Source organism: Haliaeetus leucocephalus, unplaced genomic scaffold (assembly GCF_000737465.1).
Source record: "Haliaeetus leucocephalus isolate CR32 unplaced genomic scaffold, Haliaeetus_leucocephalus-4.0 Scaffold3, whole genome shotgun sequence".
Classification (NCBI taxonomy): domain Eukaryota; kingdom Metazoa; phylum Chordata; class Aves; order Accipitriformes; family Accipitridae; genus Haliaeetus; species Haliaeetus leucocephalus.
This window is the reverse complement of record NW_010972439.1, coordinates 3215546-3233317: the sequence shown is the minus strand read 5'-3', so window position 1 is coordinate 3233317 and position 17772 is coordinate 3215546. Positions and strand designations below refer to the sequence as shown.

The 17772-nt window shown below is 40.1% G+C and overlaps 1 protein-coding gene across 1 annotated transcript in view; it reads left to right on the top strand.

Moving 5' to 3' along the window:
* LOC104835863 (chromosome unknown open reading frame, human C7orf72) overlaps positions 1 to 17772 on the top strand; it is a 76539-nt gene that overhangs the window by 20839 nt on the left and 37928 nt on the right. Inside the window, 1 exon segment of the mRNA XM_010574098.1 lies at positions 1997 to 2104. Within this exon segment, the coding sequence (XP_010572400.1) occupies positions 1997 to 2104 (108 nt within the window).

Below are 17772 nucleotides of genomic sequence, written 5' to 3'. Positions count from 1 at the left end.
CATTTTCAGGTTTTCATGAATACATGTGCTTATACTCACACACACCCAAAGTCCGTTGTGTCCCTCAGTGGGATCTCTGCACATGCAGGTGAAATTTTCTACAGAGTTATCTAATCTGCACATAACCTAACAATTGTCTAGTTTGACATGAAAAAGCAAATTTGTCTGCAAGCCATTTTGCCCAATTATGAAAATATGTTCTACTGCTGTACTAGATTTTCAGGCCTACTTGTTACCCCTGCATGGCCACTGTCAAAACAGAGAGCAGATTTTTTACTTGCTCAGCCAACTACTTGGCCATTCCCTATAGGTAACAGCTTCTGAAGTGCTGCAAAACTGCTGTACTGATGCTATAAAGCCATCTTCTCTGTGGGGTCATGTACTGGAGCATGGCCCAGGGAGTATAGCAGTGTATGAATGTATGGGTTAGTGCAAGGCTACTCCAAAATAAGACAAAGGACTAGATGGTCTTTCTGCTAAATATGGGTACAAAGACTACAACATATACCACCAATGCTCCTGTGGCACGTATAGTTCACCCACAGTCCTTTGTTATAACTGTGGTAGGTAGATACAGCATTTTGTCATTACCTCTGCTATTCTGGTGACAAATATCAGAGCCAAGTTTCCTAGTACACAAGTCAAAGAATTTTCTGATAAACCACATCTTGCACATATGTCCAGTTTTGCATCCTGTGCTGAACTTAGTTGCGGAGAAGTAGCTGATCAGCTGTACTGAAACTAATAGCTCTATGCACTTTATAATTAAAGGAACTGTTTATTTTTACCCAGAGTACAGGGGAACCAAAAAATACCTCAGAGATTATTTTAAAGGAGGCACTGTTATCATTTATGTGGTCTGAAGACCTGCAAAACACTAATGGAGGCAAGGTTTACAATCCCAAATATTTAGTTGATTCAGTGGGTGGAACAGCTTGTCATGAGCTCTTACCTCCATGTGTATGGGCTGTCTGGATATATGTATAATTCAGCAGTGTCCTATTTTGAGTTGTCAATATAGAACAGTACTGATAATACTCTGAATAACTTTGTGCTGAAAAAAAGCTGTCATATTGGGGGTTTAGATTGTTTTATTTTTAATCTTCATGGATTATCTCTCTGAATTCATATTAGTACCTCCTTTTTTTTTTTCTTTAATTTTGTTCATCTCTGCTTCATCTTGCAGCAATTGCTCTCAAAATTTTCTGTTGTGCTATGTCAGATAAGTAGAATTATTTCCTCCATCTCTTTAAGGAACTTTCTTTTTGAATTTCACATTAAAACTTAGCATCAGAATTAACAAAAGGCTTTTATTTTCCAAGATGTGGCACATACTGTCTCAATCCACTAGTGTACTCGAGCTAGAATTTAAGTTGATGTGTCTAAGTAGTGTTAATAATATTACATATACATGTAAATACATTCTTAATAAATTCTAGGGGAAATTTAGAAAACTTTAGAATCATTTGGGAAATCATTTATGGTTTAAGCCATGAGAAATCACACCTGTTGGCCGAAAGCCTGCTACCTAAATTCCATATTTGAAGCTGGAACCTAAATATGAGCTAAATCTGTGTCACATTTTTAAAGACTATTTCGTTGCTTTTTGTGTTCTATGCGAACCCTGTGACCCCATTTTTTCTTTGAGATTGAATGTTGCTTGTAATCGTGAATATCATACAGATATTCAACCTAAGAAACTGGAGGGGGGGGAAAAAGGAAAAGTCATTAAAGAACTCACTTTTGCCATGTCTAACCAAAGATTTTGGGTCGGATCTTCAGCTAGATCATCATAAAGTTGTTTTGCTGATCGTAAAGAAGCTGTGCCAGTTCATACATTCTAAGGACTACTCATTATATTATGAAGAATTTTTACCCTATCCATCTTTAATAAACACTAGCTATTTTAGAACTGATCTGTAAGTCATATTTCAAGCCTATAGTCATTTAATTTACCTTTCTCTACCCCCATCCCCCCTTTAACTTTTTCCTTTAGCACTCCAAATATCCCTGGACACACTGGCAAGGTTCATTGGTCAGCAACTCACCCGGCAAATTCTAATCTTCCATCAACAACCCCATCAATAATTGCACAAATGCATGGGTAGGTATGAGGTATATTTCTCAGCTTGTTCAGAAAGATTACAGGGAGAATCCTAATTGCATTTATTTAGTTGAAGAACAATTAAATGTTAAGCATGACATTCCATTGGCTTAAAAAATACAGAGCAGTTGGGGTTGGATCCCACCACATTATTGTCATGCTAATCTGAAATCCTTTTGAGGTTTTAGAATTTTTCTGGAACATCGTAAGGTACATATTGGGAAGGTACCTTAACACTGAGGTAAATCATGATTTTTAAATGTGGATTATTTCTACACTGAGGAATTTTTTCTTTAGCTATAGTCACTAAGTCATGGTTTAAGTGACTTTTTTTTTTGATTGATTGATCTGTGTGTGTTTTAAAAGAGGCTCACGAATGTCAAAGTTAAGAATTCCCAAAGAAAACTGTGTGGTGTTGTGTTTCCAAATTGGTGTTGGCAGACTTATGAAATGGGTATTTGCTATACAAAAATAGTTGTTAAAAATGGGTGGGTTTACTCAGAAGGCAGTGAGAGGCAAATTCATGCCATGCCCCCACTCCAATGCAGCCCAGGACCCTGTGTCTATGAAATCCTCATAACCCTACATCGCTATTGTCGCTACCTCATGAAGTGAATTAGTAATCTTTATTCTCTCTTGCTCTTCCATACAAGGCTTGTTAAAACTATGGGCCAGTGTAAGTATTCAGATGTCTACCTCTTGTAGGTTTCAAACGAGCCAGACACTTCAGAGCAGCTGAGAACCCCTTTTCCTTTTGTTAGCACAAAGAGCTTCTCACATTGGCAAAGGACCAACCTAGCCTTTCTCCCAGTAGCTTCAGAACAGCTTAATAACTCCCCCCCCCTTTATGATTTTGTGCTTTAGATTCTGATTTGTTGTTATCTATTTGTTGATCATCTAGGACATGGTGACACTATCCCAAGTTTCCACATTTTCCTGAGAAATTTATCTTCCACTAACCGTTTAATTGGCTTTAGGATTCTGTTCACAACACATCACACTTCTTTTTCAGCACTGCCAGTGAAAAGTACCTGGAAAAGACTTGAGGAGCTTTAGGGAGCTGCCTGGCTTTTAAAGAATTCACCTTGTCAAGTGTTTCATCATTGTGCCAAATGCACTGACTTCCATTTCTGCTGCCCTCCATCCATTCACCTCTGCTCTTTTTCTCTTGTGGTTATACTTAGAAAATAGGCAGTCACCTGTAGTCACGGTTTGCTGTTGACAGGGTTTGAAAAGGGGCAACAGAGTCCTGAGTCTCTACAGGCTAATAAAGCTGAACACAGAGCAGCCTGATGCAAGACTAACTTGCTTGTAAATGTCACAGACAAATAAAAAGGCAAATGCATCTTAGCAAAGATCGTTGACAGACTTCAGACAGATACCAGATTTCAAGAGCAAAAAGACAGGCGCCACTGTGATCCAAGAAAGGAAAACACATCTGTTACTTCCTTTTACTTTGTACAGGTGTTACTGTGGGTGTAGTTCATAGTGGATAAATTTTCTTAGCTTTTAATGGATAGCAAGAACAGGGTTCTCGTTCTGTGCTAATGGATACTTTCCAGAACCAGGACAGAATCCCCTGACTTTTTTGAAGAAAGGTGTGTAGGAAACAGCAAACATAACCATACCCAGACATTGCAGACGAGGTTTTACCACCCTTTTTCTGAGCTGAGTGGTACATTGCCCTGAGGGTGGTACCCCTGGTTGCAAAATTGTACCAGTCCTACTTTACTTTCTCTAGGCCTGCTTGTGGAGTAAGGTAGTGTTCACTGACTTAAGATGGAGGATCGCAGCCCTCTGTGAAAGTGCTATGTAAAACTACTAGGGATGCTGGGAATCTCCCCCCCAGCATTAGTTAGCAATGCCCATAAAAAAGAGAGGTTTAACATTTGATTCCTTCCCTTTGTAAAATAAATGATAACAAGTCCTGCTGATTTCAGTGGTCGCAGGTCAAGCTAGACTGTAGTGGAGAGGTGAAGAGAAGAGAGGTTATTCCTGAAATCTGGGGTCAGACTACCCCAATTCACCTCCATGTGCTTTTCATGTAGGATGTGATCTCATTCTTACTGTTTTTAAAATGGTGACCCCTTTTTTTCTCTCTTTGATCATTCTCAAGCCATTACTGTAATAATTTCTCAGAAAATAGCAAGTGATTGCGTGTGGTGGATGTTTTTATAGCTGCTTTATTTGACATTTCTACAATATACGGTCAGTCTCCTGAAGACAATTATGGGTATCAGAGGGAGTCTCTTGTCTACTGCTAACATGGTCTAATAAATGTTCTTGTCAAAAGTATCAACAATAACAGATAGACAGGCAGCATGCAACTACTTCTGCACTGTATTTCTATTGCATGGAGCTTCCACAGTATGTGGGGCAAAATCCTTTATACGTGTTTTAAGCATTCTGAACTCAACAGGATTGTATGGGATATAGAATGGAAAAAATACAGTTTCTTCATCTTCGGATATGAATAGTATTTTAGTATGTCAAGCTTTATGGATGTATTTTTATTGTATTTTTATCTCCAGGTAATCCCAAGGTGAAGTCAGAAAATTAGGTTTCAAAGTCCTTTAGTGCAATTAAATTCTGGCAGCATTGTTTAGCTTTTGCATAGGAAGGGATGTTTTATGTGTTCTTTTGTTTTGTGTTTAAATGAACTGTCCTTTTCTACCCAGTAAACACGAATCCATTGGCACCATGAGTTGTATGGAAATTTATTGGCCTCACCATAGTTAAATTAAGATAGTGCTAGATTTAGTTAGATTTTCGAGAGAAGGGTTGCACCCTTTCAGCAAGTTGCTTTGGAGATTTCAAAAGCAATCTTTAGGTCAAAAGAAAATATTTTGTGTTTGGAGAGTGAGTGAACATAAGACTCTGTGGTCAGTTCAGTGTCAGCTCTGCTTTTGATTAGGTGTTTTGCAGCAGAGGGGCTACACTAACTTACGTGGTAGGTATAAGATTATTTATAGTGCCTCTTCTTGTAAAAGATTAGAAAAGTATCAGAAGTCTAGCATAAATTGTTCCCTCGCAGACAGTCCCCAGCATACATATTTTCTAATGCCCATCCCAGTATTCTGTACCATGAGGACTGGGCACCTAAAGCAGGCACACCATGGTGCCATCAAAGTGTTTTTTCTAGGTTTGAAAGCCAAACTTCCAGCATCACCTCAAGGCACCACAGGGCCTTATGTGCTTGAATGCATTCAGCATGTTCATGGCAGTTCTCCACAGACAGTGTGCAGGTTAGTTGTGAAGCAACCGTGTGTGTCCAAGAAAGGCTGGAAAGAGGCAAGCAGCAGAACATACCTCTCTTACAGCTGCTGGAGGGATCTGTCTCTCAGCACGTTGCATATATCCAGAAAGTAAGATTTAAAATAGGACTATATATAAGACTGTATATTGAACAGAAACTTAAATTCCACTCAAACTAGCAGATGAAAGCTGAGCATGCTTTAAACCAGCAGTGGGCTGAGAACATTGACTGCAAAGACTGATGTCATTGCTTCAGTAAGTTCAGATTGGTTGCTTTATGTGTAAAAACATTTTACACATGGCATAATTAAAGCACAATAATCTAAGGAGATGGGAGCTGTATTTAAAATGGGGCAGGTTCTCAGCTGGATAACTCGGCATAGTTTTCTCTGACTTTACAGATTGGTTAAGAGACAGAATCTCTACATCTAATGAGTGAAAGCTGTGTGTTAGAAATCCTTTAGATGAATCAAAATTGTAAAAAAAAATATAAGGATGATTTACACTTCACTATACTGCTAGACCAAGCTGAGGAAATTTATAAAAAAATAAACAGTGGGGAGGAAAGGTATTTTTTAAAGTCAGTTTCTAGTTACTTTCAGTTTCTCTGAAAACTTGATCAAAGAGCAACGTGCTCTTGGGCTTAAAGAGCAAACGGAAGGGAAATGCTTGTATCCAGACTATAAAGAAGTCCCTCATTTCACTTAAAATAGATGAATTAAAATGACAAAAAGCATGTTTTCAAACTGTTTTTCCCATTAAGAAGTTATTTGATTTTAACAAATCTATATTTTGATCCTAAAATTCTGAGATAGTATTCCTTGAAACCTCAAGGAGGGAAAAATTTCATGTATTGAAACAGAAGAACTTTTACAAAAGTAATAATTAAAAAATAGGTACGTGACACGTTTAATATAAGGCCTATTCCTGTTTCTGCTGGCTGCAGTAGCATTGCTCTCAGTAGTAGAGACAGAAGGGGATTCTTGCCATCATGTCAATCCTATAAACAGCACCACTTGATTTTATCTGAACCCTTCTGGATGCATGTGATTCACGGTATGGTGAACTGGTTATTGCTATTTTAAAATTTTCTGACTGCTCCACACTATCCTAAAGAGAAATACTCCCCCCCCACCGAATATCCTTTCACTTGATACTGCAGCATATGATATAAGGTATTTGATGTATATGAAAGAGGGTTGCTATTAAAGAATCTCAGTTTTACCTCCAGTTGGAAACCAGTGAACAAATACTTTAGTTCATGGGACAATTCTGCTTTCCATCTGTTAAACGCCTTTGCTGAATCATAGATGTTGTTAATCTATATGTGATGTTCATAAAGCAGTCAAATTTCACGTCACTAAAATTCATTTTTGGATCTGTTCCTTTGAGTTATGGCATCGACACCTAGATGAACAGGAACAGAGTTGGCTTCCGGTGTGTAGTAAAAAAACTGAAAAACAATGCTGCCGTGAGAGAAATGGTTTCCTGGGTAGAATGTAGTTGGTTTTCCTTCTACAATCTTCTAAAGGCTTCGGAAAGTATAGTCTTCTAAAGCAGACCGTTTACACCACGTAAAAGTCACTACATTTGCAGCTTGTTTCACAGAATTTCTCTTTATAAACTGCAGGCTTTGGAAGTTAAATGATTTGAAGTCATTTTGTGTAAAGCAGTTGTTAGCATAGTGACCATGCTTTTAATATGATCACATCAATGTACACAGTAAATAAACATGTCTTAAACTATTCTATTTCTTTCTAAATATCTCTAAATAATATCTATATTTTTTTGTATGCATAGCTACTAAACCCCTTCAAATACATTTTTGCATTATGTTGAATGGATTGATCATAAAGAAACATTTTGACATGGAAAAATAGGCTACAATAGAACAATTATCATAACTCTAGCTAAAGTTCATATCTTTTTAGACTAGATTCTTTTCCCTCTTGCTCCTTTCAGAAATAGGCATTTTAAAAAATTGGTTTCCTTTGGTTTGTTTGTTATTTTATTCCTAATGCTTCTCATCTGCCATCTAGTAAAGGTCATAGAAATATTAATGTACTTCCAAAGCAAGAAGACCAAAAAGCTTTGCTTTCAACATAGCTTAGAGTATGGGGATGCAAATTGCAAAAAATCAGTGGCCTGTATCTTCTCACAGAATTATTTAGTAATGAATATACCAAGTGAAAGAGAAATGTCTGTTGGGTAAACACATAAACAACTTCATGGTAGGAAAATAATATGATATAAGAGGCTGTGGTGATCCTAGCCTGAAATCTTGAAAATGACTGGAGAAAATAAGGTACTTATAGAGGAGACAGAAACCAAAAGCATATAATAACTGGAAACTTTGTTTAGTTTTGCTGTAGATGGAAGCATTTTTTATTTGATAAAGTACAATTAAAAACAGAAAAACATTGTGATCAAGTAGAGAATTTGTGTTGCTTTCAGAAATTGAGAGAGAAAGTATGATTTACTTGGAGAAGTTTGGCAGAGCAAAGGACAAAACAAAGTTTTAAGTGGGGTATTCCCCTCCACTGGTGGCTTCGGGTATCAGCATCTCTCAGCCACTGCTGTCTTTTCTGTCCCCCCAGCAATGTGAGACTCGAGAGGCTTGGCTTACACTTTAGAACAGGACTCTGTTTTCCCCAGTGTGCGGGAATACAAAGCAGCCCTGCAAAGTGTGTGTCAAGCCATCCCAGAGGAGATTGCTCCCAAAATACTGACCTGTCTTGTGCTGAGGCAGGACAGCTGCTTATTGTCTCATCCATGGCCTGTTTGTACTTAGAAAATGTGATTGCTGGCTTTCTAGTAAGGAGCGAGGATACCCCTTCCTTTGCAAATACTGTTGCGTGACATTTAATGATGGTAAGTAAAGACTGCGCCTCATATATTCTCTGAAAAATGGCAGCTCTGAGACCGGCCTGAGGAAATGTGTCTCAGTAAAGGCTGAGGAGGAAAATAGCTGCCCAAATCATCCCCTCATTTACTAAATTTGATTTTCATTGGAAGTTTCTTAGAGAAATAGGAATCAGCCCTAAGTGTAGTTGCTTATGGGACCAGACAAAGCCATTGCTGCTGCTGTGTGCTCATTACTTAGTCTAGTAATGAGCATATGTAGTAAGTTTATGACATATATATATATATACATGCAGGCCCTAAAAGTCAAAGGCCCTTAGGCACCCACGTTCCACTGACTGGGGGTCTCGTTTGCCTGCATGTGCAACTTTGGAGCATCACTAACTCAGCAGCTGGGTAACATTAGAACACTCTAAGTGGTACTCCTCTTACTGTGCCTTATACTGCAAGCCTCAAACAGTGTCCTATCTCTGCTGCCATTAAAAAGATTAATAATCAGGTTCCATCTTTAGATAAAAGGCATTGTATGGCTCCTTGTTGTCACTCTGCATGAAACAAATCTGTATGTGTAAATTATGTGTACACTCATTAGTTTAGGATTTTGCTGTGAATTTCTTCAGCATTCTCACAATTGGAATACAAAATGAAATTTCCAGGACTTCCTAATAAAGATCTAAACCACACAAGTAGCAGTATGAAGGAATTCAATGGAACTATTCACATGAATAAAATTACATTTGTGCAGCTTGTCTCATCTTTGATGTGGCCCTTTGATTCAAGAAATTATCCCTATATAACAAAGTACTTACAGACAAAGCTGAGCACAAGCACGTTGCTGGCTCTCAAATTTAGAACAGCACACACCTTGCTGAATCTTGTGGTGTAAAGCTTCTTGTTTATATCAATGACCACTAAAAAACCTATAGATCACTCGCTCAACACCACTTAAACTAGTTAACTGTTTCATTGCTGATAGGAAGTGTAACAATATGCAAATATTGTATTTATTCAGCAAAGCAAGGATGTATCTATTAAATCCAGACATTTCCTTCAACAAGAACCTTTGAGTATTCAGTGAGTCCATTACTTTTAGTTAAAAAAAAAAGTTCTTAGACTTTCTTCTTAAAAACTGAACTGAGTTTCTTACAGGTCCTCTATGCTTTTTGAAGAAAGAATGTCCAACATATTCTGCACAGGGTAAAAGTAAAATTCTCAGCTGATAAAATTACTTGCAGTTTTCTTTCATGTTCAGTTCACCAGTGACTGCCAGTCAATTCAGGATAAAAAGTCTACCCAAGATTGGAAAGAAGTGCAGTCCAGTTAACCAGGCACAGACCAGAGAGATAGGGCTTTCCAATTTACCTACATCATGCTCTCAGTTCTCTTAACCTGCATCTCCTCCACACACACTCTTTTAGTATGGGGATAAGAGTGCCTTGCTTTGTAAAGAAGTAAGAAAATCGAGGAAAAGGGATAGACAAAACCTAAGTGCTCTTACTATTACTCTGTATTGAAACAAAAATGTGAGCTAATTTCTTCTCCTCCAGGCTCCACATTGCTCTTGCTATTTCTCCATTTGTCTAATTCCATCCCTAACCTGAAGGGCTGTTAGTGTGAAATCTCACAGAACTTCCTAGGCTCATTTCCATATTTTTTGGCTGACAGCCTTGTGTGGGACAATTAAATAATTTGGGTAAGCAGTCACCCCAATCAAAATATTTTCCAGTTAATTAGCAGATCAGATATCAGTGAAAAAAGCATATAATTGTATTAGCCACAATCAGTTTGACACAGTAAATATGCTAGTATGTACACATCTCAAATAATGACACAGTCAGCAGGGTGTAAATCAAACTAATTTACACTTAAAATAATTAGAGAATAAAGGAGAAATGACTGGAATGACTGAAGATTTCGTAGAAGGCAAGCCACATCACAAATGTCAGTGATTAAAAAGAGAAGTCTTAATGACAGCCTTGATAAAGCTGCCTAAATGCAAGGTAACTTGAACTATGTACCTTATCGGTAAACTGGACAAGCTCCAAGCAAAAACAAAAAAAATTTAGAAAATGCAAAAGCATCCACTGACTTCAGTGCTATGTAAATCAGGCTGCAGCTTTCTAATGGCTAAAGGTTAGGTGCATGGAGGCCAATATATGCCTAAAGCAGAAGTTGGGTGGGATTTAATTACTCAAATCAAAAGCTGAGATTAATTCTCTTCCCCACAATATACATCAAACTGCACAATTACCAGTGCATCCTGAAGTTGACCCTTTGGCCTGAAAGTTCCCTAGACACTGAGGCTGTGTCCACACTGGTGAATTAAAACACATCAGGGGCCACTTGATGGCACTTGGGTCAAGGAACGGCCAATATCCATACTGTTAACTCAGCAAGACTCCAAAACAAGGACGCCATTGGTTAGAAGAATTGGTAACTCCTGCCAATTTCCGAATTTATGTCTGAGATGTTTTTGGGTGGGTGGAGAAGAATGCTGTTCAGCATGAACCAAAATATGCCAGATACCATGCTAAAAATCTAATAGTATAGCTGGTCCAGTTGTACAGCCAGGAACAGTCCCCAATAGTGTTTAACTTGCTCATATAGCCATAGCTGCAGAAATTTGCTTCAGAGCTTGCACAGAGTTACCTGACACAGTGCATACATAAGCCAGATCAAGTTCCAGAAACGAACAATAACAATAAAGAAACAGTTCCCCCAAGCAACCTGTCCCCTGGGAATTAGGATATGTCCTTGGGAAGAAGAGATATGGGTAGGATTCACAACTGCAATGGGAATAAGATGGCCATAAGCCTCAGAAAAGGATCATGGAGTCACAGAAAAATGTAGTGTGGAGTGGAGCTCTGGAGGTCGTAAAGTCCCTGTTCAAAATGAGGCCAACAGTGAAGGCAAATTGTGTTGCTCAGGGCCTTGCCCAGCTGGATTCTGAAAAATCTCCAAGAATGGAGACTCCACAACCTCTCTGGGCAACATGTTCCAGAGCTTTCCAACTCTCCCTTTGAGCATCTTTTCCTCATATTGTCTTTGTTACAGTTTGTGACCATTGCCTCATGCCACTTGGCATTGTACCTCAAAGAAACATCTGGCTCTGGCTCTTCTGTCACCTTTCTTTGGTTAGTTGAAGACTGCAATTACACCCTCCCATCTGACTCCTTTTCTTCAGGCTAAAGTAACCCAGCTGCCTAGTCCTTAGATGATGTACTCCAGCTCCACGACCCTCTGTGGCCCTCCTCTGGACCCTCTCCAGTTTGTCAGTAGTAACCTCCCCTATCTCCAGGCAGGTTATGGTTTATCCGGCCTTGTTGAATCCTTTAAGCTAGGAGACTACTGAACTTCCATACCAAATAAAGGAGATGTGGGAAAGAGGGAGGAAAGAAGGGAAAGTAGCTTCCCCAGGTTGTTTTTTATTAGAAAGTCCCTTACAGACTTTTTTTTCTTTTTCTTGTAAAGGCTATACTCCTCAGTAAACAATTTTTAGACAGGCACAGAAAATATGCTAATATGTGTGTGTGTGTGTGTATATGTGTGTTTGTGTTTATATATATGGATACATATGTGCGTATCTCCCAGTGGCTGGGTTGAAGTGGCTACACACCAAGTGTTTCAGACAGCCCAGCTACAGGTTTTCACCTGCACATGCAGGTCCTCCCTCTCCTTAGGCACTCTTTCCCACATTCCCTTTGTCTAAATTAGAGATGTGTTTTCCCCTATGAGATGGGGATACCTCAAAATTTGATGCTGTGCTACCTTTAAGGCACTTAGTTACGCTCTTTTTCTGGTTTGGCCTCAAGTGACTACTCATTATAAGAGAATTTACTTACGTACTCATTTTTGCACTGCCCCGGGAGCAATATGTTAGGTTGCAACCCTAAACCCACTTCCTGAGAGGCAGTTCTGTAACATGGATGCTATTTTTCAGCCCAGGACAGGGTATCAATTGACTTGCAACAACTAACCTGCTTCCATACACCGTTTGCTGGCAGTGTGCTATGAATTTACTTTACATCAGCTACACCTCACTCAAATTTACCTTTCAAGTGAGCTAATGAAATGCAGTGCTACAGTCCAGCCATATTAAAAAACAAAACAAAAACCAAAAAACCCACCACCCCGATTCTAGAGTACTGAATAGCTTAGAAAAAGTATCTAATATGACAGAGACAGGCTCCCATCATGTTTGTAAAACTTTCCCAGTAAGGAAATCGTGTCAACTTTCAAAAGTTCCCCATCTATCCAGACATTTCAGTTAGAGCTGTGTTTTTGTGTATAATAAATTGCTTCTACTTGGCTGAAAATCATTTTTTAGCTCTTATCTCTGTGATCAGTTACCTCTGCTGTTCTTTAATGGCCTTCACCTCATTATGCAACTAGTCATTAAAAGCTTAGTATCCAGTACAATGGTAGCTTATGTAAAGTGATCTATGAGAGCTTTATATAGGCTTACCAGCCGCAGCCTTAATTTTACTCATTCGTCTTAATTTTTTGTAATCATTTTTTGTAAAAAGGGTATAATGTCAGGCATGCTTCCCTGCTACTGACAGATCCAATCTAGCAGATAATTACCATAAGGAAATTGATGCTTTAGTGTGCAGGGGAGAATTTAATTTACTCAGACATCCTACAGTACAATGCATTCCAAAAGATATGAGGATTTAAGTTTTTAAGAAATTAAATTTCACTATTTAACATGATTACTTATGTTGAACATCATTAACTAGCTTTTTTTTTAACTGTTTGATATAATTACAAGATCAGTTATTTGGTCTAAAATCCAAAGTCATCTTTAAATAAGGGTTAAGGATCCATGAAGTACAAAAAAGAAGGTTGCATTCTTTCTCTCCCCCTCTCCAACACCAGCCTTCCAGCAACAGCATTAAAAAATCTATAGAGATTAACTGAGCCAATGCATGAACTGTAGAGCTTTTTCCAATGATGTTTTAATAGATCCTTTGTTATCAGCCCATTCCACCTCAACTCCATCGGTCAGGAAAGCCTCTTTAGTCCTATTCACAAATACAAATTGCTTATAATATTTAAAAAATGATAGAACCATGAAGGAGGTGCTGAGATCCCAGTTAAGCAAGGTGATTAACTTATGTTTAATTTTGGGCATTTGATTACTTCAACAGAAATCCATGGGATTTAGAATTAGATTAATTTAATTAATCTCTCTAAAACTGTTTACTCTCCTTGAGAAAGCATTCTTTCTAACCTACAGAATATATACCTTGCAAGCAGAACACACAGAGCACAACCAGGAATGCCCAAAAGGTTGGGTCTTTTGAAAAATAAAATTTTAAAATCCTGAACAGCCTTCCTCTATGAAGTCCAGAAGCTGTGCTTTGATCACTGAACCTCCTTATTAATAACATTTCAACCAGAGAATTACAGCAATGGAATTCTGTAAGCCTGCTCTTCTTCTTTCTTCTTTGTTTGTTTGAAGTTTTGCTAAATATTTTAAGACAACTTTTCCTTCTTTCCATTTGTCATGAGGTTGTACAGTCAGAGAATAAAAAATACAAAACTGTTGAGAGTGTATGACAAGTATCTGCAAGTTGCAGGATCTAACAGTAGAATTTGAATAGCATCTGCAGCTACCTCATCCTCGTAACTGTTGGTCAAACAGAGCTAGTGCTGATTTAAAATATTCTCTTAGGACACATTTTCATTCTGGATTAAAGTGCCCTCTCCAAGGATAGGAGGCCCACATGACACTCTAGAAATGAGGCTGGCCAGAACCTTGCCTGACACCCCATTAGGAGCACAGTCAGGACGGGAAGGACTTTGCCTTAGTCTGGAACTGGAGAAAGCCCATGGGCTTCTGACCACACACGGTCTGACGAGCATTTCTAGATGCTACAAAGGACTTCTGATCAGACTGTGTTTTCTCTTAGTCTTTATTATTTAAATGAAAGACATTAAAACCAAAGAAATAATTATTTCAGTAGGGATGGATAGAATAAGGCCAACCTTTGGTGCCTCAGATAATCTACTTGAAAATAGCTTCTGTCTGTCTTTTCTTAAAACAGCTTTGTCAAAGGCACACTCTTCATATTTGCAGAAGAGAAGCTAAGAAACTGTAAATAGGAGGAGGGAATTATATGACTCAGTATTATTTCTAAAATTAAAGGTAAAACCCTGCCATTTTTAGTTACAGCCATAGATACACAATGTAAAATGGAAAGAGCATAATGTCAGCAATGACATCAGCCCTCACCTCGAAGTAGTTGTTTTTTAGAAGAACTGCACTTGTAAGAATGCCCCGAAATGCAGAAAAGGGCCAGTCAATTACAGCGGAAGTACGGAGGATATGACAATGTGCTCTTACACAGTCTGAAGGGACTGCACATCACTTGAGTCAACATCTCTCCCAGGTCACAGCTTACCTGGGGGGGCACAGCTAACAGGGCTGGCAGAAGCGAGACGGAGTGTCGGTGGCTATAGCAGACATTGCCTGCTGCAGTGCTCTGCTCAGGTTATTTCTCTTCCAAGTACGTAGATCTAGTTCCACTGGAAAATACTTTCTCCTCAATTTTTAACCATGATCAAGCTTTGCAAGCAAAATTATTCTACAGAATTTCTTAGGAAATTAAAACAAACAGAAAAGCAATAGTTTAAAAGGAATTATTTCACTTTCTGAAGCTTGCCAAAAGTCCACCAGCTTACATAAAAATCCCTTGCTCTGAGAAGAGATCCTGCCTGGTAGATACTTGTGTGAACACTGAGCTTGGCTTGTCTGTGCTTCAGAAAGGGGAGCCTTGGCAGCTCAGGAGATGAGCAACTGGGGGAGGTACATTTCTCATCTGTGCATACACACCAAGGCCTCTCTCCCACAGGTGTTTGCAGTCTTTACAAAATCCCAGTTCTAAAACTTTCAAAATAAGTAGAGCAAAAACTATGAAATACAATGGGCCCTCAATCAGTATCCCTAATTGTACTTTCTAAATCATTTTCTACCTTAGGCAGTCTAGATAGGAACCTGGCTAGTGCATGGCATTCTAACTGTGCCTTTGCTGGGCACTGCATCGCCTGCTCTCAAACATGTGATTGTCTATAGGCACCTTACAAACTTACACATACAGTTTCTGTATGGAGGACAGTGGACACTTATACATACTTACACACATTTCTACTATATGTAAGTATAAACATATATATATAAAAGTATACATAGTGTAAAAAGTATGTACTTTATACACTCTGTGTATAAAAAAAGTATACAAACACACACTTCAGCTGTTTACTAAGGCATGCACAGGTGCATGTTGCTGTCAAGTCCAACCCAGCAGCCTTCAAGCCTAGGAAATATGCTTTTTACAAATTTACAAGACTCTTTTTACAATTTTTTTTTTTTCATCTTACACCATCCCCAGAGCTGTGAAAAAGCAGTAAGATTTTTTTATTCTGTTTTGGTTTTTTTTGACACAGAGAAGTGTGTTTTCCTTTCCCCTTGTACTCAGAAGACAGTTTAACCTCACATTTCCAAAAGGTTGTACCTTCATACAGAGGCCAGGTGCGGAAATATTTAAGCTGAAGGGTGAAAATTTGAGCGAGTGGTTTAGGTGGGTGACTGAAAAGAGTGGGTTAGAGTGGAAATTGTTGCACAACATTAACAGAGACATGTAGGGGGATACTGCTCCTTTAATAGACTGGTTTATTAATGAGAATATGTAACAGGGTGTGCTGTACCCTTTCAGCATCTAACAAAACCCCTAACTTACACTGAAAGATAGAGACCATTTTTTAACTTGGTGGGTGCCCTTGCCTTCTTTCTTTCTTTCTTTCTTTCTTTCTTTCTTTCTTTTTTCCTAAAAGAGTGAGCAGTTTGATGTCACTTTTTTAGTCAGAGAAGGAAAGATGACATCCCCTACACCTGCGCAGAGCCAGGGCCGGACTCCCAGGGATTTTCCTGGGAGAGCTGAGTCTTGCCTCTCTGCCTGAGGTCTTTGGGCTCCTGGTGTTCAGAAGATGTCAGGATATCATTCACGAAACAATCCAACAAAGTAAAAACCTGTGGTCCAGGATACTCTTTGGCTAGAGCCACGTGAGGCAGAGCCGGTCACCGCACACTGCGGGTGGCTGGGGGCATGTCTGGAGGGAGCACAGTTTTGGGTGGAATATGGATTTGAAAGGCAGGTTTGGAAACTATGAGAAAGCGAGTTGCCTCTCACGCAGGGGAGAAGGGCAGACAGCTTCTCATCTTGCTTCTTTCTAAGGAGACAGCAAACACGCTGGCTCTAGGATAAGCCCCCTCCCCGGGTGGAAATGGCAGGCCTACCTCCTGCCTGCCTGCTCCATCGCAGCCATACACCTCACCCTGCGGTGGCCTGGCTCCCGGGGAGCTGTTGGGGCAAGCCACAGCCATGACAATGGCACCTCACCGCAGCCGCTGGGGCAGTACCACAGCCCAGGCCCTGCCACGCCGCCTGGGCTCTCCTGCTGCCCCGAGGGGCGGCCATTTTGCAGCGGTTACAAACCCCATGCTGGGTACCCACCCTCTCGTGGCAGTTCCTGTAAAACTATGTCAGGGCCCGAACGGGTCTCCACGGCCCCGAGCAGCCTCACCCGGGGTCTTCACCTGGCCCTGCGCCCACAGGCCGGGGCTCCATCGCAGGCACCCGGCGGGCTGCCCTGCAGCGAGCTCAGGTTCGTGGAGCTTGGCCTCCCTCCGCACCGGGCCCCGGCAGAGCTGCCCCTCAGAGAACTGTGCCCAGCTGCGTGGGGCATGGCTGCCGTCAGGCCCTGGGCGGCCTCCTCTCCCACAGCTGTGCAAAGCCAAGGGGCGTTTGGGGGGGGCAGCAGGTGGGTCCCTGCTCGCCCTCGGTCAGGCCTGCTGGCGCTGGAAAGCAGAGGGCGAGAGGCTTCATCCCAAGCAGCGCGGATCTTCAAGCTGTCCAAAGGTATGTGCTTTGTGCTGTGTTTTTTTAAAGCATGGGGCTGTGAAAACATTGCTTAGAGGTTTATATTAAGCTAGTCTTAAAAAAAAATATAAAAAATTACCCTATAACAGATTTTTCCTTAAGGCTTTCTCTGAGTTAAATTCATTTCAGTTCTGGTTTTCTTGTCATTAAGTAAATGAGTTTGTGGGTTTTGATCTTAATAATTATGGTTTATTATACCTGAGGCTGTCTAATACAATATAAGATGGGTTGGGTTTTTTTTCTTCAACTGTTTTTCCTGGAGCCTCCCGCAGAAGTCCTGCCAGGGAAGCGCAGGGCAGTGCTGCCATTTTCCAAAGAGGTGGCAGCCGCCAGGCCCCATTCTATGAATAATTATGCATGTGCTTACCTTCATCACATTAGAGGTTTCTGTTAATTGCAATAATGTTGCTCGTTCCAGTAAACAAGTACATAAGCAGGCCTAGCAAATGGCTAGATAATCCCCTTTTCTGATATTTTGACTTTGCTGGAGAGGAATTGATGAGGGAGAGGGGTGGCCTCTATGAGGCTGTAGGGTTGCCTGAGGGAAGGGAGCTTTGTCAAGTGCTGGGGAAACTCAAGATTGGGATCCATTGCTGCTTTCCTCCATGA